Source organism: Acanthochromis polyacanthus, chromosome 2 (assembly GCF_021347895.1).
Source record: "Acanthochromis polyacanthus isolate Apoly-LR-REF ecotype Palm Island chromosome 2, KAUST_Apoly_ChrSc, whole genome shotgun sequence".
In the NCBI taxonomy this organism is placed as follows: domain Eukaryota; kingdom Metazoa; phylum Chordata; class Actinopteri; family Pomacentridae; genus Acanthochromis; species Acanthochromis polyacanthus.
This window is the reverse complement of record NC_067114.1, coordinates 8,702,125-8,726,907: the sequence shown is the minus strand read 5'-3', so window position 1 is coordinate 8,726,907 and position 24,783 is coordinate 8,702,125. Positions and strand designations below refer to the sequence as shown.

Below are 24,783 nucleotides of genomic sequence, written 5' to 3'. Positions count from 1 at the left end.
TGGACAATAGTCAGCTTTTGGCAGACGAACAATTTTTGACAGAACTTCAGTGTAGTGAAAAGTATATCTATATAATCCTTTGTAATTCCGAGAATGAAGTAGAAATACTCAGACAAACAGCACAGAGGCGGACGTGGGTTACGTGTTTTATTACTATGGTGACTTCTCCATGGACTTCTCAGCCGTATGAACCCGCCCTCTTCCGTAGTGACGTCACGGTCCGTACCATCGGGATTATCTGTGGACGTTCAGGCCACAAACGTTCAGACGATCCTTTCGCTGTCGGACGGTGAAGGTTACCTGCTTCAACAGTGCTTGAACGGCAACCTTTTAACTGTCTTCAGACACCGCAAGACGGAAGCAATCGCGTCGATCTCTCAAATTTCCACTGACAACGCCAACTATTCCAACTTTTAAGTACGTTAAAGCATCAGCTAGCTGAGCTATCCTCACACACTTAGCTTGGAAGCTACCTGTTTGTTTTGCTAACAAGCCACTTGGACAGCGTTGACCTCCTCTCGTGAAGACCTGCCAAGAACAGTTGGTAAGAAAACAATTGTACGCTTTGTTTTTTCACATGTGTCTGCGTGTAGCTGACGGAAATACACCGAAGGCTACGTTAATGGCGGTCCCTGTCCAGGGGTGTAAATTACTGCTAGCTCTGGTGCATTTTTTATCACCTTGCCGCCGCCGCCAGTATGGCCTTGGCGCAGTTTCGCTGTCCAGACAATGCGCAATGTTTTCTAGCGCCAGGCATGGTTCAAAACGACTGGGGACCTGCCACACAAAACAAGAGTTTTAAATAAATATTGTAAAATGTAGCAATCCTACTTTTAAGTTTCACGTAAGTCGTATTTTTATATATTTTGAGCAGGTGAAGGAACAGTTGCCACGTTTATATGGTTTTCGGGAAATTCTTTTTTGTTCCTGCTTCCGTGGTGAGATTTTTCCTTGCGTAACAAAATGAATCCATGCCATACCAATTCATAAAATGGCCGGTTGGAATATGCAGTAGTGCACCACAGGCTACATCCGATGTAACAACAGCACATCAGTTGGATGTTTTTTCTTTATTTCTTTTAATTCATATTTTGCGTCATTGCTACAGAAGCTCAGCATTATAATTAAATATATTTTTTGTATTCTCACTGCCAAAAAGTTGTTTGGTGTGATTTTACTTTTTTAAATAACTTCTGGTATGTGAATTAACATTACAAAACATCTGCTGCATCATAATTAAAATGTCATTTGAAAACAATAGGATTAGTTCTTTATTTTGTTTTCTATAAGTCACAGTGTATTGAGAAACTCTGAACTTGAATTCATAATTCATTACTCAAGCACTCCTGTCAAGAAACACAACTGTAACAGACACTATGCTTCACAAAACCACATGCACAGTATATGAAGAGTATGTATGATTTTTAAAATGAGGTTGGTGTCCATTTTTTGCAGGGATCAACAAAATATGAGCCATATAACTGTGCAAGCACATGTATTGTTACATATGACCTCAACTTATTTCACAGCCTGAACGATGTCTGCACGTTGCCTGCTTTGTTCCAGCAGTAATCTAAAACCCAAATTCATTTGTTTAGTTTACAATAACATAATGCAGAGAAAACCGGTGCATTTTTGTTAAATAAAGTAATCAAGTGGTTGCTCAATAAATTACGCAAATAATCATTGAACTGTTAAATGTGATCTCCGCTGTTTTTCAGAACCATGAGTTCCCAAATAAGACAAAACTTCCATCAGGACTGCGAGGCTGCAATCAACAGGCAGATCAACCTGGAACTGTACGCCTCCTACGTCTACTTGTCCATGGTGAGAGTCCAGTAGATAGAAAAACATGATAATGAAGTAGGAAGTCAGCTGAATAAGCAAAGATAAGTGAAAACCCACTATGGAAGAGCTGATAGCTTAAAAAAAAAAAAAGAAGTGGTGAATGAAAGGAGAACTGTGTTTATCAGTTAAGCTTATATCGGTTATTATGGAGAAGTCATTGTAATGTCCTATTAAACAGATTATACTGTGGTTAAATAACTATAGTATGGTGTGGCAACTGTGTACAACATGAATGTGAAAAGTCTGGATGAGTTTCCTGCTGCTGTCAAAAGTAACGGCCACCAGATTTAAGACAGTATCGACTTGCTAAATGTGCGAGTGAGTTTTTAGATGTTTGTTAGATATCTTTGTTTTTGAACTGAAGAGAGGTGAATGTTTTGTGGTCAGGTAATTAAACAAAGGTTGAAGTTCCTTTTTGAGATGACGTACAGAGAAAGTGCAAAGTACAATGCCCCCCACGTCACTCTAAGCACAGCTTTCCCCCAACATGCTGTAGCATATAGAAAAAAGAATTAAATGCTTTTTTTTAAATTAAATTTTGAACATTCTGTTTACCTTATTTTTCTGAATTTGTGTCTGGCTCATTTTAGTTTTGTGGAATAACATCAGCTACTAGCCATTTCTGATTTTTCGATTTCAAGACATTTTGACTTCACCTGAAAGACTTGAATAGTTGTAATAAATACCATTCCCTCTTTCCTCCTCACAGTCATACTACTTTGACCGGGATGACCAGGCATTGGGCAACTTTGCCAAGTTCTTCCGTGATCAGTCACACGAGGAGCGGGAACACGCTGAGAAGCTAATGAAACTACAGAACCAGAGGGGAGGAAGGATCTTTCTGCAAGATATCAAGGTATGAGTTTTGTGAAAGTAAACGCAATGTAATGTGTGTCTCGACTTCTTCCTGGGTGTGAGATTGTTTGGACTATCATAAGGCCCATATTGCAAGACACAAACCGATAAAGAGGGTGTGAGTGCGCTGTGGCGCTTATCTTTTTTGGACACGCAAACACGACCCCCCCAAGCTTGAGTAAAACGTTAAACTGCAAACCCACTTCCTAGTAAGCCCACTGTCTGGGTCGGGTTGCTGACCTCCTCCCTCACATTAATAAGTGTTTTTCTAACCTGCTTTGAATTGCAGAAGCCAGACAGGGATGAGTGGGGCAGCGGCGTTGAGGCTCTCGAATGTGCCCTGCAGCTTGAGAAGAGCGTGAACCAGTCGCTGCTCGACTTGCACAAGCTCTGCTCTGATCACAACGACCCACACGTGAGTGTTACAACGTTGCTCGACAGTTGCAAAGCACTAAGAAACGTTTTAGTTTTAGAGAAAACCAGTCCAAATCTTCACCATTGAACTATCAATTATTATAATGCGATGTAGGTTTGAAGATTAGAGCACTAAAGACATTTGTTAGCTTTACACCTATGACAATAGATTTTTTTTTGTACAAATTCTGCATATTTTACATTTATTTTTGCATTCCTACAATGCTGCTGAGGGTTGTTGACGTAAACAAGCTCTGCCGCAATTTCATATTTGATTTGTCTTTCTCAGTATTCAGTACAAGCTGCATTGAAATCCAGTGTATTTGACACGGCTACAACTCGCTAAACCATTCCAAAACATCACTATCTGATAATTCTATCGCACAAGAATCATCACCAAAGCATTGGCCTTCAGTACTTCAGCAGCTTATGCTCATGTTCACTGAAAAAAGTTTTAGCAGGACGATCGCAGAGGTTCTTATTTGACTCAACTCTCTTTTTCAGATGTGCGACTTCATCGAGACGCACTACCTTGACGAGCAGGTGAAGTCCATCAAAGAACTGGCAGACTGGGTGACCAACCTGCGCCGCATGGGAGCTCCACAGAACGGCCTGGCAGAGTACCTGTTTGACAAACATACCCTGGGCAAAGAAAGCAGCTAAATCCCCCCCAGCTCACATTTACAAACGCTTCTGTATATGTATATTTGTATCTTGCTCCTAAATGTTTTCAAGCCATCTGCATGATCCTGGCCAGTCATTTATATGTCCCATATTATTCATGTCATTACCATTTCCTAAAATCCCCTGTGATTTTGGACATTAAGAGCTTGCTCTGTCTTGCACCGCTCTATCTGATACACTCATGTCATTAAGACATATATTTGCTGTATTTTATGCCAGGAGTTGTTGATCCGACCAAATAAACCAAACCCTCTGGATTCTGATTTGTGTTGTTTCTTTTTGTGTTGTCCAGATGTTTAAAAACTGAGCTTTTGAATGGTTTAAATTAAGCTCCGTGACTGAAACTGTCAAAAATCCCTCTCCGGTGAGCTGTTTCACTTCCATTACCGGAGAAAAGAGAACTAAGCAGCCAGACAGATTTAGGTAAAATTTTATACAAAACCACAAGAGTCCTCAGAGAAACACGTTTTTGAAGACTCAGCTGTTTAAATCATGTTAAATGGAGAAGCTGTGGTAGTTCAAGAAAACTCCAGTCCAAGCAGAAAAATAATCACTGTTTATCTGAATGTCAAGAACACGATTATGGTTTTTCTCAGAGCCTGTGGCCTCCAGAAAGTATACACCAGAACTCCAAATAAGCAGCTTGATGCCAAATTAGGTAGTATTTGTTATTAGGGTCTCAACAGTGTCAGTGTTTCATAGGCTCCTTGGATCCTTAGTTCCAAAGATGAGCTCTTAAAGTTACAACACGTATGTTAAATTGTTTTCTAGAGATTTTAAAATAAGTAGAGTAATCACAGGATTTCCAACTCTGACTCATTGTTTCCAGGAGGCCTTTATGTTAGCGTCCCACAGTTTTTCTGTTTTGTAATCACAGACTTGTTTTTGTTCAGGGACATGGTACAGCAGTTAGTCCCTCTAGTGGTGATTTAGAACTAACAAGACTACAAGTTGCAGCACAGAATCATAAGTACTTGACAAAATTTTATATAGATTTTTGTTGGGAGTCAAAATCTAGCATCCTATTTGGAGTCGTACAGTAAGGCATCACTCTACTGTGTTACAGACAAATGTATGTGATTACAGCATTATAGAAAGTCAAAGCTGCATTCATTGGCACTACATTTTAAAGAGACAACAATCACACACCACACAATCATTTATTCACACCAAAACAGGAAAGTAAAGAACAGAAGTGAAACAAAACTGGAAAAACCACCTGCCTGAAAGGAGAAGTGCTGTGAGGAACCACCTGTTATCATCAGATAGCAAACTGGTTGTGGAATATATAAATGTGAATAAACATCTGACATAAATGCTGTCAGACTGAGATGTTTAGGCTTCTTCGAGCTCCACCAGCACACCGTCACAGTCTTTCGGATGAAGGAACATGACAGGTTTCCCGTGAGCTCCTATCCGAGGCTCCGCTGACAGAGTTCTGATGTTCTTTGCCTTCAGATCGACTATTGCAGCATTAATGTCATCTACCTGCAACCAAGAGGAGAACTTTGTCAGTTATTCATCTAATTTCAGTTGCAAACTTTATCGTACTTTAGCATTAAGTGTGAAAATGTACTGCATTTGCTGCAGTGGCAACCTGTGGCACACACAGAAAGACCTGAGAGGTCCACCTAGAGTCAAAAATTAGTATTAGCACTAAGCAGTCTTTAATCAGCTCATATCAAATACATATTTTTCTATGAACACTGAAGACTTAAGTACAGGCCATATTCTGTTAGGCTGTAAGTAATTTTACTAGCATTAGAATAATTTTGAGACCAGATTTTTTTTAAAGTAACATTTTTTGGCATAAACACAAGACAAACAAACTGTGCAACCCTCATTGTTTCTACAGTTAGTTAACTACTGTATATATTTTATGACACTTCTGTAAAGTTTGTAGTGTAATATATACATACACTATATTGTCAAAAGTATTTGCTCACCCATCCAAATGATCACAATCAGGTGTTCCAATCACTTCCATGGCTACAGGTGTATCAAATCAAGCACCTAGGCATGCAGACTGCTTTTACAAACATTTGCTCTCAGGACCTCAATGAATTCCAGCGTGGAACTGTGATAGGATGCCACCTGTGCAACAAATCCAGTCGTGACATTTCCTCGCTCCAAAATATTCCACAGTCAACTGTATTATAAGAAAGTGGAAGTGTGTGTGAACGACCGCAACTCGGTCGGCCACGTAAACTGATGGAGCGGAGTCAGAGGACGCTGAAGCGCATAGTGCCAAGAGGTGGCCAACTTTCTGCAGAGTCAATCTCTACGGACCTTCAAATTTCATGTGGCCTTCAGATTAGCTCAAGAACAGTGCTTCAGCAGAGAGCTTCATGGAATGGGTTTCCATGGCCGAGCAGCTGCATCCAAGCCGTACATCACCAAGTGCAATGCAAAGCGTGGGATGCAGTGGTGTAAAGCACGCTGCCACTGGACTCTAGAGCAGTGGAGACGCCTTCTCTGGAGTGACGAATCGTGCTTCTCCATCTGGCAATCTGATGGACCAGTCTGGGTTTGGCGGTTGCCAGGAGAACCATACTTGTGGGACTGCATTGTGCCAAGTGTAAAGTTTGATGGAGGGGGGATTATGGTGTGGGGTTGTTTTTCAGGAGCTGGGCTTGGCCCCTTAGTTGTAGTGAAAAGAACTCTGAATGCTTCAGCATACCAAGACATTTTGGACAATTCCATGCTCCCAATTTTGTGGGAACAGTTTGGAGCTGGCCCCTTCCTCTTCCAACATGACTGTGCACCAGTGCACAAAGCAAGGTCCATAAAGACATGGATGACAGAGTCTGGTGTGGATGAACTTGACTGGCCTGCAGAGAGTCCTGACCTCAACCCGATAGAACACCTTTGGGATGAATTAGAGCGGAGACTGAGAGCCAGGCCTCCTCGTCCAACATCAGTGTGTGACCTCACAAATGCGCTTCTGGAAAAATGGTCAAAAAATTCCCATAAACACACTCCTAAACCTTGTGGACAGCCTTCCCAGAAGAGTTGAAGCTGTTATAGCTGCAAAGGGTGGACCGACGTCATATTGAACCCTATGGATTAGGAATGGGACGTCACTTACATTCATATGCGAGTCAAGGCAGGTGAATACTTTTGGCAATATAGTGTATAATAAGCTACTGTTGGTTGGGCTGCAAGGTAAAAGGCAATATATAATTGTGGGACTTTTTGTAACATAGTCTACTGACTAACATAGTATCATAGTTGACATTTTTGCTGTTTTCAGGCCTAAAATCAACATTTTTACAGAAAGATACTTCTAAATATTAAATATACAATTACAAAAGTAAAATTGAAAGTTATTTATAATGATATTACAGTAAACCTGCTGACCTGCCATAAATCCACATGTGACTCACACACTACTTTATATTAAATAACTCAAAGTCTTGGAGTCTTTCCAGTCTTTTCTTCAGGAGGAAATGACATCATGTGGAGCAGGTCAGGTGATCTGGAATTAACACACTTCCTTGAGACGTGTTTTTGTAATGGGTAACTTAGTTGAAAGTGATTTCTCAGTCACAGATACAAATTTTTATTATTACTACTATTATTTTCCATATAAAATTTGATATTGCCAAAAAATATGCCATGATTATCTTAAGAAACAGAGCACAGTCAATTTTTTTTAATTAGAATTAGAACGAAGCTGTTATTAAATTCAGATGGTTATTTAGTCGACATTTTAGTGATATCAACCATCTTTTTATTAATAAGTTTTTATTTCCATAATAAATAATTATGGAATTTGTAAAGAAATGATCACAATGAACATAAAAAAAATACTAGTTTTTTAACTTTTAATGAAAATGTATGCAAGATCTATCCCATGGATTTCAAAAGTCCCTCAATTATATATTGAGTTTAGTGATCACATTTAGTGATTGAACTTACAACTTAGCTGACCAAATGCACCAAACACATTCAGGATGAAAGCATTGTAAGCTGTTTACTAAAAAGTACAACCTGGAATTCTGTCTAAAATTACAATTCTACAATTTTATTTAGCAGACGCTTTTATCCAAAGCGACATACAGAGTAGATACAAAACTGCACCCAAAAACCCAAACAAGCACCTCTAGGATAAAGTAGAACAGGTAATGTGTTGCATAAATGCTACTTTTCTGTCTTTACAATCTATTAAATTAATAAAATTGTGACATTAGAGCATTTTCATGGCAGCCATTCTGATTGATGAAACACAGGTATAACTAATACTGACTGGATAATGGATCATTTTTCAGTCAGGTATGTGAACGCCATTGTGTCGTCAGGACACACCTATGTTTTCCTGGTATGACAAGCCAGAATGTCTGCTATGAGAAAAACCTATTATGCAAGCTGGCTCCCTCACACAAACAAATGGCAAAGAACCTTCAAGACTATTATTAGTTATATGACTCACCTGCTTCGTCATGAAACGGCGTTCTGCATTGTCACTGTTACACAATAGCATTAAAAGGGAAAACTGGGATCTACACAGTCCTGACCAGGTCTTTCTGACATGCTGTGACTGCCGTCTCACCTCAATACAAATGTGATGCATCCCCCCAGACTTGTTCTTATGTAAGAAGCCGGCGATGGGACTCTTCTCCCCCAGAGGATGGAGCAGTTCCAGCTTAGTGTTGCCGAGCTCCACAAACACCGTGTAGACACCGTGTTCAGGCAGGGGCACCTTGTCGCTCACCGTGGCCCCCAGGACATCCCGATACAGAGCCGTGGCCTTCTCCATGTCAGGCACGGCGATGGCAATGTGGTTCAGCCTCCCCAGCTTCCACAGGGATGCAGGAACGCCCTGATGGAGGGACGCCGTCGTTGAATGTGCCCTCAGCAGCGCGACACGAGAACATCTGGAAATGCCTGCCACTGAATAAACACATTAAATTAAATCGTAGAATTGTAGTTTTAGACAGAATTCCAGGTTGTACTTTTTAGTAAACACCTTAGAATGCTTTCATCCTGAATTTAACTGAGGGATGAGTTAGAGGAGGGGAGTCAAACTCACTTTTTATTTCAGGGGCCACATTCAGCCCAGTTTGATCTCAGTTGTCATGGACCGGTAAAATTACAGCATAATAACCTATAAATAATGACAGCTCCATTTTTTCCCTTTCGTTTTAGTGCAAAAAAGTGCATTCTGAAAATTTTCACATTTAAGGAATTAACTTTTTACAAAGTATCATGAATGACCTAAAGTTTACCTTCACAGATGTACAGTACATTCTGTACCAACTTTTTCCAGATCTTCAGGTAAAGTTAGATATTTACAGACAGAACCCAACGTGTATTTCACGGATGTACTACTCCATTAAACTGAAATGTTCTAGATGCATAAATGCATAATTTGAAATCTCCACTAGGTTATATAATAAGGGTTTGTGAGTTTAAACAACGTTCAGCTTCACAAAGTTCAGCAGCTGATACGTATTTTTCTAATGCTTTTGGAAAAAGTGCCGCAGTAGCATTCACTGCATTTTCATTAATTAAAATGATCTCTGCGTCGCTTTATTTATGTTCATACATTTTTTAGGCATAAATTACAAGAAGTACCATGTAAGCAAACACTGCAAAAAGACAAAATCGTGGTGTAACGTGAACATAGTTAGATTCAGTTCAACAACGCATCGTGGTTATACAATAAATAAGAGAATGCCCATATTTATATATGTGACTTCAGAATAAACGACAGAAAAGCCCACATGTGTTGTTTAGATAGTTATCTCATCACACCAACCTGCAACCTTCAGCACTGAGGACGCCATGTTTGTAGCTCGGAACAAAGCAGCAGCGGAAGAGTTCCTCGGTGAGCCTGTTTACCTGCGGCACAGACGGTCACACATGTGGGGGACACCATGGCTACTGGAGATGTGTGGAGTGTGTTGGAGGCGTGTGTAAAGAAAATAAATGCCAACACAGCGCAGCCGGAAAAGTTTTTGAGGCAAGTGTTTGCTGTTTATTCTTGTTTATTGTATGTCGGTAAAAAAAAAGCGGTTGAATATTTTTTAAAGTCTCGTGTTTGGAGAGAAACCGTTCAACGAGCTAACAATCGGCTAAAGCTAACTGCACAAACTGATAGCGTTAACCAGTGAAAATAAACTCGAAGCTGTTGCTTCATTCTTTGATGTTTTTTTTCTAGACGCGGTTTGATGTGTCGACAAAAGCATAACATATTTAATTCATATAGTTTTCATCTAATCAATGAAAATCACAACAACCACAGGAAAGCGAGCTATCCTACAGTTGCACTACTTCCCTCTATTTTTTAAAAAGTTTTTTTAAAGTATATCCTCAGCGTGACTGTGACTGAAAGGGTACAGCGCAGCCCGGGACATTAACATATTTATGTTTAGAAGAGGGAAATAAACAGTCAGTACAGTACTATTACGTACTATCAATTAACCTGGAAAATTGAAAGAACTGTGAGCGTAACCAAACACTTTCAGTGTTATTTTGTTGTTTGTTTTTTTAACTCAGTATAGTTGGAGTTTATCCACTGTCACAAATCTTGAAATTTTATTTTAGATTTTAACTCTCAAATTACAGACCTACTTGTAAGTAATATAGTTAGATGTTATAATCGGCTTCTGTAAGCCAAATTGTTTGTGAAGTAAATTCTGCATCATTCTATAATTTGATGGGTTAGCTCTGATTTGAAGACGGGTTACTACTGCAATTCATGTTTTGCTGTTGATAAATTTTCAGTTGAGTCATTCATATAATGTCCTGTATCCACAAAGATTAACAAAAGATCGAATTTGTTCTTTATTTTCTATTGTGTTAGTGTAGAATGAATGAAAAAAATTTGTTTGACTAGTAATCTAAATTGTACCAATCCCAAGACATTGTAAGGCAATAGACCTTTCAGATTTTGACTTTTCCTGTCTCAGCGCTGTTAATTTATTCTGAATTGTTCATAAAAATGTAGATTATCTTTATTTCAGGTTAAAATCCTTTGAATTGTCTCTAAAATAAACTCCTAGCATATCACATTTAATGGGGAAAACACACTGTTTCATAGTAAGTAATCCCTTTATTCTGTTATCCAATCTGCCAACACCAGTGTTAAAGTGATTGTATCACGGATCAAAGTATTCCATAGTACTGTTGTACTGGGTACGTCTACTAACCCCAGTATTGATGACTGCAAGCAAAAGACCTGTACCAGATTTCAATTTAAATACAACAACCCCTGTACTTTTAGTTTTACCTTAAACATGTCCCACTGATTGTGTCTTTTCATTTTTGCAGCCTTCAGGATGGAGTGGCTGCAGACTTTACTTCTCTCACGAAGACACTGTATGACCTCCACAAAGCTCAGGAGCCTGCAGATTGCCAAGGAAGCCCGTTGGCTCAGCTGGTGGTGGAAAACTTTGATGAAGAGCAGATTTGGCAGGAACTGGAGCTGCAGAACAATGCTGTACTGAAACATTTTCAAAATGCAATTGATGAAGCTGTATCAGATGAAACGTTAACTGTGCTTGAAGAGGAGGAGAAGGAAGAAGAGGAGGAGAATGGTGAAGGAGAAGAACAAGGAGCAACAGATGATGAAAATGATGCTGAGGAACCACCCAACCCCAGACAGTCTAAGAAAAAGGCTGTGGAGGCTCAGGATGGAGCAGATGATTACTCAGAAGAGGACTCTGATTTAGATTTTGATGTGGATGCTTTGGAGAAACGAGAGAAACAAAAGAAGGAGATGGGAAGAAAAGGCTCTAAAACAAAGATGGTTCCCTCTGAGGTTGATGATACGTTCTTCAAACTGTCAGAGATGGAGTCATTTCTTGATGATATGGACAAGCGAGAAGGAAAGGACAATGAGGATGAAGATGACGTAGACTATTTTCAGGACCTGCCTTCTGATGAGGATGAGGATGCTGACCTAGTTAAAATGCTTTCCAACAAAAAGCAGCAGAAACGCACTGTATGTACTTCAGCATAGCTTGTCCCTTGTTTGGTCCTGATGGTACAGATTAGAACGAAGTAAATATGCAGACTGTTGTTTGTGTTGACAGGTGAAGAGCTCCAGGAATCTCAAGTACAAGGACTTCTTTGATGCTGTGGAGGGTGAGCCAGCTAAAACAGACGACCAGTCAGATGGAGAGGATGACAGCATGGATGGAAGCCAGGAAGAAGACGAAGAAGAAATGGATGACGAAGAAGATGAATATGATGGTGAAGAGGAGGGTGACGATGAGTAAGTGTGATCAAAATGATGATGAAGTCTGTATAATTGCGCGTGGGAGAAGCATGTTTGCTTGATTCCAGTGTGTTTGTGTTTGCCCTTTGCCAGCGATGAGGAAAGAAGCCAGTCCAAAGCATCTCAGAAGAAAGTGACCTTTAATCTCTCAGAGGACGAGGACAGCGAGGGAGAGGAAATGGAGGACATTTTTGGAGGGAAAGCTCCAAGCTCAGCAAAGTCCGAATCAAAGTCATCATTTGAGAAACGGCAAGAAAAGGTAACACAGTTTGACTAATTTAACTTTCCAGTTACTTAGTTAAACAAGATAACTTTTGTAATGCATTAGTGCTTGTAGCAGATGTGTGAAGCCTGCACCTACATGAAATGCAAAGTGAATGCTTCAGTCTAGAAACATATAGTCTGTGAAAATGAGGAAGATTTTGGATTTGGTCCCAGCATTGGATACCAAGTTTTGGTTTTATGATTTTTTTTCGATTCTTTGGAGAGAGATTCCTGCTGGTATCTGCAAAATATAGAACTTTTAAACCAGCCATAGTCTATTCAGCCTGCAACTAACGCTTTTAAAAACAGCCATCACATTCATTTGAAAGAGATCAATACTTGCAGAATAAAAAAGCTGAACAGACTTAGTTGTGTTTGCTAATCAAATATGTAAGCTCACACTCCTAGTGGTTTATTTTGGTACATGAACATGGTATTTATTCCGTTTACCTCATGATTGTCTCAGCAGTAGATAAATTCTGATATATTTTCAGCGTTCTTGTCTGTATTTTAGTGGTTTTGTGTCTGAAGGCCTTTTCAGACAAGGAACACATAACATAACATGTCATCTGTCTCCTAAAATGATGATTAATGAGTCCATATGGTAACTTTTTTGAGCCATGAGTGGAAAAAGCAATCAACACTGTAGCTGAGCATTTTCACCTGGAAACTGCAGTGTACAGATGACGATCTTGAAAGCACATTTTCAGACAGTCAAGGTTTCATACCTAACCAACCCAATGAACCAAGCCTGTCAATTTCCGAAGTGGTACTGTCCGTATCATTCTTCTACAGGGATCAGTTTCTCGATGGGCCATGTATGGCTGAATTTCTCCAATAATGTAGAGGAACAATGATATGAAGTTGCATGTAAGACATTTTTAATACAGGTAAGGATAATTGTTAGAGGACATTTTTTAAAATATATAACAGATACACAAAAACAAGCTTTTAGGGGTCTAATGAATGACCAAAGAAGGGTTTTAACATACTGACTTTGATGCTGGATCCTTAAAGACCAGCATGATCTCACAGGATGCTCAACTTTTCTTCTGATTGAAGCCACTGATGCATTTTTGTATCAGTTTCACAGTTCAACATCACAAGAGAACACATCTGTTGTTATTTTTATAACATCCAAGACTGCATGCAAGTGTTTCATTGTAGGTTACTTTAAGTTGAGAATCTCATGTAATTCCTGTTTGCTCACATGCTGTATTGATTTTTTTTTTCTGGGCATTCTTTTGTGCTACTTTGATGTGCCGGGGTCTATAAACCTCTGTCTGGGTTGTAAAACAAGGAGGGAAATAGTTTTTATAGACTGATCTGCCATGAAGAATCTCCTCTGAATTTTAAAATTCATTTTGTGCTTAATGTTTCTCAGTTTATTAAACTGGTACCCATAAGAGATCCTGATGGAGGAAATAAAAAAAGGACAAGATGTACATTTCTCACTCTTTCCATGTTTAACCCTCTGCAGCTGCCTTTATGTGAATCGAATGGCATTCTATCCTGAACTGAACTGTGTTGACAGTGATCCGGGAATGTTACTTGGTTCAACGTAGCAGCAGAGAGTAAAGGATGACATGTTAAATCTCATGACATTTTTCTAGGAGGGTCCATGCAGTTTGATTCAAATCCACAGATCTGGATTTGTGAAGCAGCACACTACCACCATTGTAACCTCCAGACATTGTTTTAGCACAGGGCCGACTTTGCTTCACTAATAGCACCTATTGTATTTTATTGTTATTCATAACCGCAGATGGCAAAGCAGATTGAGGAGCTGGAGAAGGTGGCTTTAGGAGAGAAGCCCTGGCAGTTGTCCGGAGAGGCCACAGCACAGACTCGTCCAGAGAACAGCATGCTGGAGGAAGATGTGGAGTTTGAGCAGGCATCCAGGAGGGGTGAGTATCTCTGTTTGTGGGCTAATGACTGTATGCTGTTTTGGGTACACACAGTTATTCACACTAGTTTTATTTTTTGGTATTTAATTAAAACTACTGTTAAAATTTTGTATTTAGCTCCTGCTATCACTGAGGAAACCACACTACAGCTCGAAGACATCATCAAGCAAAGAATTAAAGACCAGGTTAGTCATAATTACTTACATTTTATAGTATCTGTTTTAGCTGTTGTTGCTTAATTTCGAACTCACACTTGAACTCTTTTGTGTTACTGAAAGGCATTTGATGATGTAGTCCGCAAAGAGAAACCTAAAGAGGAGGTGTTTGAGTACAAGAAGAGGTTAACTTTGGACCATGAGAAGAGCAAGCAGAGCCTTGCAGAAATCTACGAGCAAGAATACCTGAAGCAGACACAGGTTTGACTTTAATGCTGTTCTCACTCCTAGTCTAATACATGTGAACCTGCGCTGCATCCATTTATTTTGTCTCTTCATTTTCTGATTTCAGCAAAAGACAGAGGAAGAGGAAAACCCGAGCCATGTCGAAATTCAAAAGCTCATGGACACACTCTTCCTGAAGTTGGATGCTCTCTCTAACTTCCACTTCACACCTAAACCAGTGAGTTTTGCCTGACAGTAGTCACTGAACCAAAAATGTACCAAGAATACTGAGATTGACTGTCCATTAGGAAATGTTCGTTAAAAACTGTTCTATCAATTCGACCTGTGATTCTTCATGCACAAACAGCTTTCAACATTGTAAAGAAGGATAGATAGATACTTTATTAATCTCGAGCATATATCATGCTAATAACTTTGAAAGCATGTTGTGTGAAAATAGAGCAAAATTACTTTAAAAACATATGCTGATAATATGAATGTTTCCTTGCTGTCATGTAAATAATATTAGGCCAGTGCTGTTCCTGATAATCGCATTCATGTTGTCCTCTCTACAGCCTGTTCCTGAAGTCAAAGTGGTGTCTAACTTACCATCCATTACCATGGAAGAGGTGGCTCCAGTCGGCACTAGCGATGCTACTCTGCTGGCACCAGAAGAAATCAAGGTTTGTCATCAGTCTGCGAACAAACATTTATTTTGATATTTGTATATTTGGTTACACAGAATGTCTAATAATACTTTCTTCTACCCAAAGGCGAAGAACAAAGCAGGAGATGTGCTGGGTAGTACTGAGAAGACGTCAACAGACAAGAAGCGTGAGAGACGCCACAAAAAGAAGGTGAAGCATGTAAAGATCAAGGAGAAAGAAAGGAGGCAGAAACTTAAAGAGGCCAGTCAGACTGGGGAGAACAAAAAGCTATCAAAGGCTGAAGTCACAGAAAACCTGAAGAAACTGACAAAAGGAGGCAAAGCCACGATACTCAAGGTGAGTGTTTTAGCTGACTTCATTTCCTCAGATCAGTTTGCACTTGTCATGTCTCTCAGTAGGACGTCGGTATTGTTCTGCTCAAAGATCTCGGTTGTAAACATGTTCGAGGATTTACACGGGTCATAAAAAGCTACTATGATATGAACACTGACTGCAGATTAAATATTAAATAGGTCAATTCCTACTCTTGGAAAACTGAATCCAGAACTCTTCTATATATGTATTAAATGTAATACCATCTCACCATTTCAGTAGAAATCTACTTATGTTGCAGCATCTGAAAAGAAAATGCATTGTTACAGCTCAAACAGCTCAAAAGTGTGTATTGATCAGTATACAGATCAAAGCAAGCATGAATAACCACATTATATCTGTGTCACTGACAGCAGCCATTTACCTTTAATACTAGTGATACTTTTGTCCTGCAATTTAAACAAGATTGTGGATACAATGCCAATACTTTTATTTGTAGTGGAGCATAACTTCATTGTGGTTTTGGTACTTCACATGATTTTATACAAGAACTTATTTTACATTACTGACTTACTTTTTTTCTTTTTTTTTTACATTTTATTTGCCATATAACACAGACATGCACCTGTTTTTTGTTGATCCAACTGCTGTGTGTTTGTTCAATTACCCCCGGGGACAAATATATTTTTTTGAATTGATTTGAAATGAAGTTGGCGTCTGAGTATGGAATGAACAAAATGCCTGAATTTATCAAACAACATGCATGAGTTCAAGCAGCCAGTTGAACCAGAGCTGCGTCTTGGATCAGCTGATGTTTGCTGCGTTTTGCCTTCACAAACTGGGTCATCTATTTTAAGCCGTCAAACAGATTTCTCAGCCTCTGCTTTTAGTACCAGGACGTGCCACACTTTTAATGCCAAAACAAACATTACAGTAACTTTTAGGTAATACTGTTTATTGACATAAAAGGTACAATTTGTACATTTAAATGCAATGAAATGCATTTGCCCTAAATCTTCCTCAGCCTTTTATAACTGTGCATAAATGAAAAAACTCACTTTCTAACCTTGTTTTTTGGTTTCAGGATGAGGGAAAGGACAAGGCTCTACGCTCCTCTCAAGCCTTCTTCTCTCAGCTGCAGGACCAGGTGAAAAGTCAGATCAAAAGTGCAAAGGACCCGTCTTCAAAGAAGAAGAAAAGCAAAGAGCTTTCTGTCAGTAAACTAAAGTTATAGCTGTGATATTTTGTTGTGGATGATCAACTTTTTTTTTTATTGTACAGAGTCCTTTTTATGATAAAACTACAATATATTAATCTGAAAGTCATAAAAAAATAAAGTGTCATTAAAACTTATAACATTAGTGGAATCTTTTATCCTCTTTACAAAAAATGATACGCATACATTGGTACTGGTAAAAAAAAAAAAAGGGTGAGTCAACGCTATTTTACCTCAGCAACTCTGCTGGGACCATGAGGGTTAAGATGATGGAAGGTTGAACCCATCAATCTCCATCTCAAAAACAATCTTCAGCACAAACCACAGATATGTAACATATTAAAGGAAAACCAACAATATGTTTTATTAAGCTTTAGGACACTTCATGTCAGCAAAGATCCCCCACAGCATAACCAAAACCACTGTGTCCTGTTACTGTCGGGGTCAAAAGTTAAGGATTTTCCATCAGTTTGTCACTTGGATTTATATGGTTTTTATTACGTCTCAGTGTTTGGCATATAAAACGTGGGTGCTGATGTGGGGGTGCCATCTTCTGGTGGAGAACAAAACAAACTATCTTTAGAATTTGAAGATGAAACGCAAGTGTATGAATTAAGCTGCTTGACTGAAGCCCATTTCTAAAGGAAATTCTGCAAAACAGAACATTAAGGGTGGCAAAATGCTCACACCCCAAAAGTCAAACATAAAAATAGATTACATTTGTGATTTGTGACAACATTTAATGTCATCTCTGTCTCATCCATTGTAAAATGGTAAGAGTAAGTGGTACATTATTCAATTTTTCTTTGCCAGGTGATTTTACAAATTTTTTATTTTTTTTTGCATATATTTTTGTACACCACTCAGTTTTAGAAACGGGCAATATGAAAAATTTGATTTGATTATTTCCCTTAAAATACACGAATGGAGACAAGTTAACCCAATTGTGCATTTAGGAACAGAAATTTACTAAGTTATCACCACTGCTGTCTGGTCTATATACTGTAAATTATTTTAATCTCTAAAAATTTCACTTGCTTGTAAAATGTTTTCAAGGCCAGATAATGAGATCATGGAAACAGATTTTCCAATGTGCAATAGACAGTACAGAATGTTTATCTTGGATATCATACAGTAAAAGTACGCAATACAATACTAGTTACTAATTAAATACTAGTTATGAATAGTTATGCTTAAAAATACCTCCACCTGTGATTGAAACCAAACCCTAGTGACTCAAGGACCCCGCCCCCTGGAGGTAATTTCCCAACGACGTCACGGAAGATCATTACGGAAGTGAACCAGGCGACGAAACACAGACAGAAACCCAAATAAGTTGGTGTGTACGCTCGACTCACACGTACAGGTGAGTCTCTTTCGCTTTCTTCGCCATCTACTGCGTCCAAATAACTAAACTATCCGGAGTATTCCAGTGTATTTATAAGTTTGTTTATGTTTTGCCAGCGTTGAGCCACAGCAAGGTAGCTAGCGCAAACGGTGACAGGAGACTGCTAACAAAGACTAGCTATCAGTCAGGTTTGGTAACACAGACACGGGTTTGTTGTTCTAAACGTGTTTAAGTACGACGCTGTAGCGAATTACATGGATGAAAAACAACAAGTTTAAAAGATAAGTCGGTAACGTTCAAAGCGCCGTGTCTGCGTCTTGTTAGCTATCCGTCGCGACATGCTAAAGCTACTTGTTCTCAGATGTTAGTCGTTGCTACGTAGTTTTCGTTAGCAAGCTAATTTAATGTTTTGTTGTCGCTATGTTTTCATGTGTGTTGTATTTGTTTGGGGGTAAATCTGCGGAGTCACTGTGTTGGGATGGGTTGGCCATGCTCACATGATTAAATGAGTCACTGGTTCAGAGGTGGGGGTGAGGGCTGGATGGACTCTATAGGTTGAGTTCGGTTGTATGTTTGGGTCTGGATTCTGCTCATTTCAAGCTCTGTTTTTCCACAGACAGCCCACAATGATGCTTGGTGGAGGGTTCAAACCAGAGAGGCTAAGGGTCAACCTTCGACTTGTCATCAACCGACTCAAGCTGCTTGAGAAAAAGAAAAGTGAGTACTGGTTGAATGAAACACGGTGTCCTACTCTCACAGAGTCTTGTTTGTAAAGCGGTTTTATTTTTCTGTCCCTCCCACTAATTATGCTTTTATTTTTCCTCTGCTCCTGTTCCCGAATTTTAAAATGAAGCTGAGCTTGCTCAAAAGGCAAGGAAGGAGATTGCTGATTATCTGTCATCAGGAAAAGATGAGCGGGCACGAATTCGTGTGGAGCACATTATCAGAGAGGACTATCTGGTAGAAGCCATGGAAATCCTGGAGCTTTACTGTGACCTGCTGCTGGCTCGCTTTGGCCTTATTCAGTCAATGAAGTGAGTATTGAAGTACTGAACATTCACAGCATACAAGTAATGTATGTAATTCATTCTTTGTGTTCACACTGTCTCTGTTTCACCTATTAGAGAACTGGATCCTGGCCTACAGGAGGCAGTGTCCACCCTCATCTGGGCAGCACCTCGTCTCCAATCAGAGGTTTCTGAACTAAAAATTGTAAGTCTGTCTAACATAGTCGTGGTCGCATTGCCGACATTATTGAACTAGTTCTATCCGTTTCTGCTAGTCTTGACTCTAAAATCTTCTTTCAGGTGTCTGAACAGCTATGTGCAAAATATAGCAAGGAGTACGGCAAGCTGTGCAGGACAAACCAGATTGGCACAGTCAACGATAGGGTAAGAAGTTTTTTCCAGTGACTGACGGCAAGGCTGTTTAAGAATGCATGAACCTTTCACTGGGTAACCTGTTGCAGCATCTGATCAAATATCTGATATGTTTACAGCTGATGCACAAATTGAGTGTGGAGGCACCTCCCAAGATCTTGGTAGAGCGCTACCTGATAGAGATCGCTAAGAACTATAATGTACCGTATGAACCTGACGCCATGGTCCGGGTAAGAGTTAAAGAATGTCATCGCTCACTATGAAGGATGAAGTTGTGCTTTCTGTGCGTTAACACACTCATCATTCACCCTCGTCTCCGGGCAGCCTGAGGTATGTCAAGGAGAAGAGGCAGATCTGATTGATGTGGACACTGACAGGAAGTCTGGAGGCAGCGGAGGAGGTGGTGGAGGTTTCACTGCTCCTCCTGCTGCTGCTATGCCTATGCCCATGGGAATGCCCATGCCTATGCCCATGCCTATGCCAACAGCCTTCAACTATCCACCTCCCAAAGGAGCTGTAAGTCGTCATATTGACGTCTGATTATTACTAAATCCGCAGGACAGTTTAAAATGCTCAGTAGTTTAGTGACTTAAAACATGTTTATATTACAATAATATCTCTTTAAACAAGTTGTCATCAGGTTTTTGGCCATTAAATTGAAACAAACCGTTCTCACTTAATTTTTTATATCTGCTGTTAAGGTTTGCCCGAGCAGTGCACTAGTACAGAGGTACATGGAATTTTGTTTTTTTAGTTCTGAAACCATCTAAAAACAGTATGTTTCTGTCATGAACAATCTATATGGCAATCAGAACAGTCAGATGTCACTGTGGGCTTTTGTTTGCCTACAGAGAAGTTTGTGGATTAACCTCAGTAATTTCTGTTTTTAGCTACTTAAAATCTTTCGTGTTTGTTGCTGAAAATGGCAATTGTGATGGTATGACAGTGTGGCAATGCTATTAAGAGAAAAATGCAGTGATTAGTGCAGTTAAACATGATATATGGTCTGAAAATACCTGTGTTTTGTGATTCTGTCTTTTGTATGGGATGAAAGATGAACATTTTATATTTGCAGTGAGCCACCCCCTTCACACTTTTTGTTTTCCTCCAGGAACCGTTTAATGTTCCTGTTGGAACCTACAACAACTTCCAGCACCACATGGGAGGAGGGCAGCCCCCTCAGCTGCCCACTTCTCCCCCCACGTATGAGTCCGTAAGTGACTGAACCCCTCCCATCCATGCCCCCTTCCTGTTCCCACAGATGGACAGACGGACAGGGCAGGGAACCACTGAGGGAAGAGCAGTTTATTCAGCTTGCTTCCAGTTTTGCCTGTCCTCCGCACTTTTACACTATTTCTAAGAGTAGGCCCAAATTCTGCTTCATCCGCATGGATGTAGGGAGCATGAAGTGTCAATATTTTAACCTACTAACCCTCTGAGCAGGGCTGAAATGAAGACATGAAAAGGTCAGATCCATTGCTAAGACAGTTTAGGCTAGTTCATTCCTAACATCAATTTTTGTGTCACACACTAAAGGTAATGGTTTCTCAAAAATTCCCTGCCTTTTCTTTTTTCACAATTGGGTTTTACTTCTGCATCCTTGAATGCAATTGTTAATTCTTTCTCAGTACTAACAAATATAATTAGGTTTCAGTATTAGGGTGACATGATGACTAACACATTTACTGTGTTTCAGATTGATGACCTAACTGACAAACCCTCTGTTCCTTCCCAGGCCATAGGTGAGTTCTTTCCACCAGTCACCAAGTGTTAAAGGATAGGACAGATGATCTTTTATATATATTTTTTTTAATCACCAACCAATTCAAATACAAGACTGAAGCCAACAATATGTTAATCATCCTGGCAAAGGTTTTCTCTATTGCTTTGTCTCGGGCAAGCCCAATTAGTCCATCCAAGTTCTTTATTATCGTGTCACTAATAGGAAGTTTTATTAAAGCGTGTGGGCACTGTGGTTTTTAGCAGATGCTACTTGATGAAAGCAAACAGCATATTTGTTGGTTACTCTATTTTAACTCTATCATGAAGCTGACTTGTTGCTTTGGTGAGTGTTGAGTGCAGCTGGACAGTGTATGTGGTATTAATTCGGTACTTCTCGTCGTCATGATTAAACCACCTTACCTAAAGCAATTCTATGACTCTCAGGTGTGAGACCACTGGAGGAATTGCTTGGGATCTAGTCATTGTTGGTTTTAGGTTCTCTATAGTGTGTTTTGACAGGAAGAAAAGCAAAAGATGTTACTAGATTTATCCTTGAAATAATATTGAAAACGTGTCGTCCATATAAGCTCAACACGGTTATTCGTTTAGCTGTTGTATAGACTGCCAGATATGTTGTTGCATAAATTATTATATTTTATTCTCCAGGTCCTGCCTCTAAGTCTGGTCCATTTGACAACAACACTCTTCCAGAACTCCCCTCTGTCCCCGACACACTCCCAACATCGTCCTTTGGCGGAAACCCCACCTCCTCAGATGACATCGACTTTGATGATTTAACGCGGAGGTTTGAGGAGCTGAAGAAGAAGACCTAATTGCTATATGTCTATTCTATACACACACAGACCTGTGTCGTCACCTACGCAGCTCAGAACAGGAAATGGGAAACGTCGGAGGCTCTGAATCAGGTTTTGGTAGATCTCCTCCTCCTTACACGGTGAAGTAATTTGACATAGATATTGAACATACATATATCCTTACCTCATTTATACATGCGACCAGCTTACTGGTTTGGATGCTCACTAACGTCAGTTCTGTTGGCCAGTGAGCCCCACGTGTTTTCATTTCTTTCTTCATGGGATATTCTCTAAATTCTTACATGCAATCATGTAGGTGTCGACCTCTGTTCACTCCGTCTCATTTAAGGTTGCACCGACTTTAATCTTTTTCCATTTGTCTGTGTGATAAAGTATAATCAAATTCAGATTGTAATCGTTGCTTTTCCAGGGGTTTTGGGTCTGACTAATATTTACAGTACATGCCTTGATTCTACTTTGCACATGCTAATGTCGCTGTGATCTTTACCACTGTGTCACTCAGTCCTGTCTCAGACCAGTTAAACCAGCCTGACAGGTCGTCCCACTTCAGTGGGGAATGGGCATTCACGCTCAGTGAAGTCACCACATCATTTCAGAGGCGAAGTTTTACCACCCGGCAATGATTTTCATGAAGGATTTGGGACATGTAGAAGCCATACTCCCATTGTGCAGTTATACAGTTTAGTCACTGTGGAATGGACATTTTTAAACACTCATCACTTACGGATGTTCAAGGAGCATTTATATCAGAAGGAGAGTGTATTTGTGAGTCCTGCGGGAAAAGCTGATGGTGACACAAACCTGTTCTGTTCATCTGTTGCAGGGGTGGTGGGACACAGATGTAAAGTGACAAAAAAAGTGTATGGATATCTGTAATATAATGCACTTACAGTAATATAGATACTTATTTACATGAATGATTTAACTGTACAGCAATAGGACTTTGGTAGCAGGGAGTTGTTCGATATTTGACAAATCTGTTTTATACACACTATCTCCAAATAAAGTTTTTTTTCTCCCTTTTAAATGTCCGTTTTACCAAATACCTGCACTTTTTTATGACTGAAGTACTTAAATTGGAAAACAAAATCCTGAGACAAAAGCAGTCACAAGACAACCTGATTTGAATATATGTAAATTTTGACCCCAGATAATAATAGTTTTGTGTTGTCTCCTGTGATTGTATGCATGGGTCTTATACTGTATGTGCATCACTGCATTTGCCTTAGCTCTCATCTCTCGTCAGAGGCCTTGCCAGTCTGTACCAGGAGGAAGCATTTGTTATCCATCAAGACTGGAGACGTGTGTTGTCTCAGATTACACTTTATACCTAAATACTTTACCCATGACAGATTATCTAAGAAAAAAAGTTAAAATTGGATGGAAAAAACCCCCATCTGTACTGGTAATTGAGGTAGAAGTTTCTGTGGGGAAAAAGGAGTGAGAGGGTTTTGTTGTGTAACCTAACCACACCCAGCTCTACTTGCATGGCAAATGGATGGATACCTTGAATAGAATCTCTGGCGATCTCTGGAGTTATGTTGAAAAGCTTTCTAGCTGAGTGGAAGACACAGTTTACCTATAGGTTGTACATGTGTTGGAGAAAGTAGAGAGGTAATAACACTACTGAACTGTGACCTGCTCTGTCTTTTCTATGTTGGACTGTTCTTTCATGCTAAACTGAAGACACGATATGGTGTCTTTTTGCAAAAAAATAAGAAGTTTTCTTTCCCAATGTATACTGAAATAACAATTTAATAAAACAGTATTTGGAACTGGAACAGCCTTGAGGTCTCTAAACAGTTTCCATCTATTTTTGTAGGCCTTTTTTTTCTCCACTTTCTAATGCTGTCATGTGTAATGAGGACCAGCAGGTGTCATCAATGTAAAGGGAAAGCACTGAAAGAAACACTTCACTCACAGTGACCTAGTTCAGATCTTCTGTTTATGAATGGGTTTTTAAAAATAGTGTGATGTTGAAGGTTAGAAAATCTTTTTACTTCAAGTTACATTTGGCCTGTCCTCATCTGCATCTGTGTAGATCAACGCAGGGTGAATAGTCGTTTATTCACAGTCAGGGGAGGTTGAAGAGTGTCTAAAGCCTCCAGGTCATTAACTTGTTCACCTACCTCTGTTGAATTTTTATCCGTCAGCGTGTTATTGGCATTTGAAAATGAGAATCTTTTTTTATCCACAAGCATAATGGGAAGGAAATTGAGAGCTTTTGAAGTTGTGGAGGTACATTTTGTAGAGAGTCTTTGTCACTCCAGAATTTTGTTTTCAATGCTCAAGTCTGTTTATTGGTGTGTTTTCTATAACCGAGCTAAACATTTATTGACAACACATGAGAATACTTACAAAGTTCTTGGCCTTACCTGAACATACTGGGATAATTCCCATTTTGGGGCATCCGTATACCATAAAGCTTCATATCACTGTCCACAGAACCTGAAATATTTAAATCAAACATAAAAAGAATAGGATGGCCTCAAGCTGGCGTCTCAAAATGTGATCTTCTGTGAAGGGATAGCGAAGTTTTGAGACCGTTATATTTTTTTAAAAATACACAAAATCTTTGTCCTGTGATGTTTTCTGGTAAACCTGAGAACCTTTTGAATTAGCCTCATAGGCCAGTCATTCTTTAAACCAGACACTTTCTTCTAAAGTGATTTACAATCATTCAGCCTATGCAAGAATAAGACCTAAATGCTAACAAAGATCGCTAT

At 39.5% G+C, this 24,783-nt stretch overlaps 4 protein-coding genes across 4 annotated transcripts; 3 read left to right on the top strand and 1 right to left on the bottom strand.

Annotated features, from left to right (window-relative positions):
• The first annotated feature begins 223 nt into the window (after positions 1-223).
• LOC110955984 (ferritin, heavy subunit) lies at positions 224-4,064 on the top strand. The gene is made up of 5 exons (XM_022201203.2): positions 224-544; positions 1,722-1,827; positions 2,558-2,704; positions 2,993-3,118; positions 3,622-4,064. Exons 2-5 carry the CDS (start codon positions 1,726-1,728, stop codon positions 3,778-3,780), a joined length of 534 nt encoding a protein of 177 aa, XP_022056895.1. The 5' UTR covers positions 224-544; positions 1,722-1,725; the 3' UTR covers positions 3,781-4,064.
• A 273-nt stretch (positions 4,065-4,337) lies between these two features.
• mcee (methylmalonyl CoA epimerase) lies at positions 4,338-9,684 on the bottom strand. The gene is made up of 3 exons (XM_022201214.2): positions 9,563-9,684; positions 8,354-8,694; positions 4,338-5,289 (listed from the first exon to the last, which is right to left on the bottom strand). Exons 1-3 carry the CDS (start codon positions 9,588-9,590, stop codon positions 5,137-5,139), a joined length of 522 nt encoding a protein of 173 aa, XP_022056906.1. The 5' UTR covers positions 9,591-9,684; the 3' UTR covers positions 4,338-5,136.
• Positions 9,627-16,912, top strand: mphosph10 (M-phase phosphoprotein 10 (U3 small nucleolar ribonucleoprotein)). The gene is made up of 11 exons (XM_022201191.2): positions 9,627-9,766; positions 11,077-11,749; positions 11,841-12,022; positions 12,119-12,284; positions 14,055-14,196; positions 14,314-14,381; positions 14,475-14,612; positions 14,704-14,814; positions 15,152-15,259; positions 15,350-15,580; positions 16,641-16,912. Exons 1-11 carry the CDS (start codon positions 9,681-9,683, stop codon positions 16,788-16,790), a joined length of 2,055 nt encoding a protein of 684 aa, XP_022056883.2. The 5' UTR covers positions 9,627-9,680; the 3' UTR covers positions 16,791-16,912.
• A 1,068-nt stretch (positions 16,913-17,980) lies between these two features.
• On the top strand, positions 17,981-23,838 carry ist1 (IST1 factor associated with ESCRT-III). Its single transcript, XM_022201222.2, has 10 exons — positions 17,981-18,138; positions 18,737-18,837; positions 18,974-19,154; positions 19,245-19,332; positions 19,428-19,511; positions 19,619-19,729; positions 19,824-20,015; positions 20,611-20,712; positions 21,196-21,241; positions 21,888-23,838. The coding sequence occupies exons 2-10, from the start codon at positions 18,747-18,749 to the stop codon at positions 22,052-22,054; spliced, it is 1,062 nt and encodes a 353-aa protein (XP_022056914.1). The 5' UTR covers positions 17,981-18,138; positions 18,737-18,746; the 3' UTR covers positions 22,055-23,838.
• The last annotated feature ends 945 nt before the right edge of the window (positions 23,839-24,783 follow it).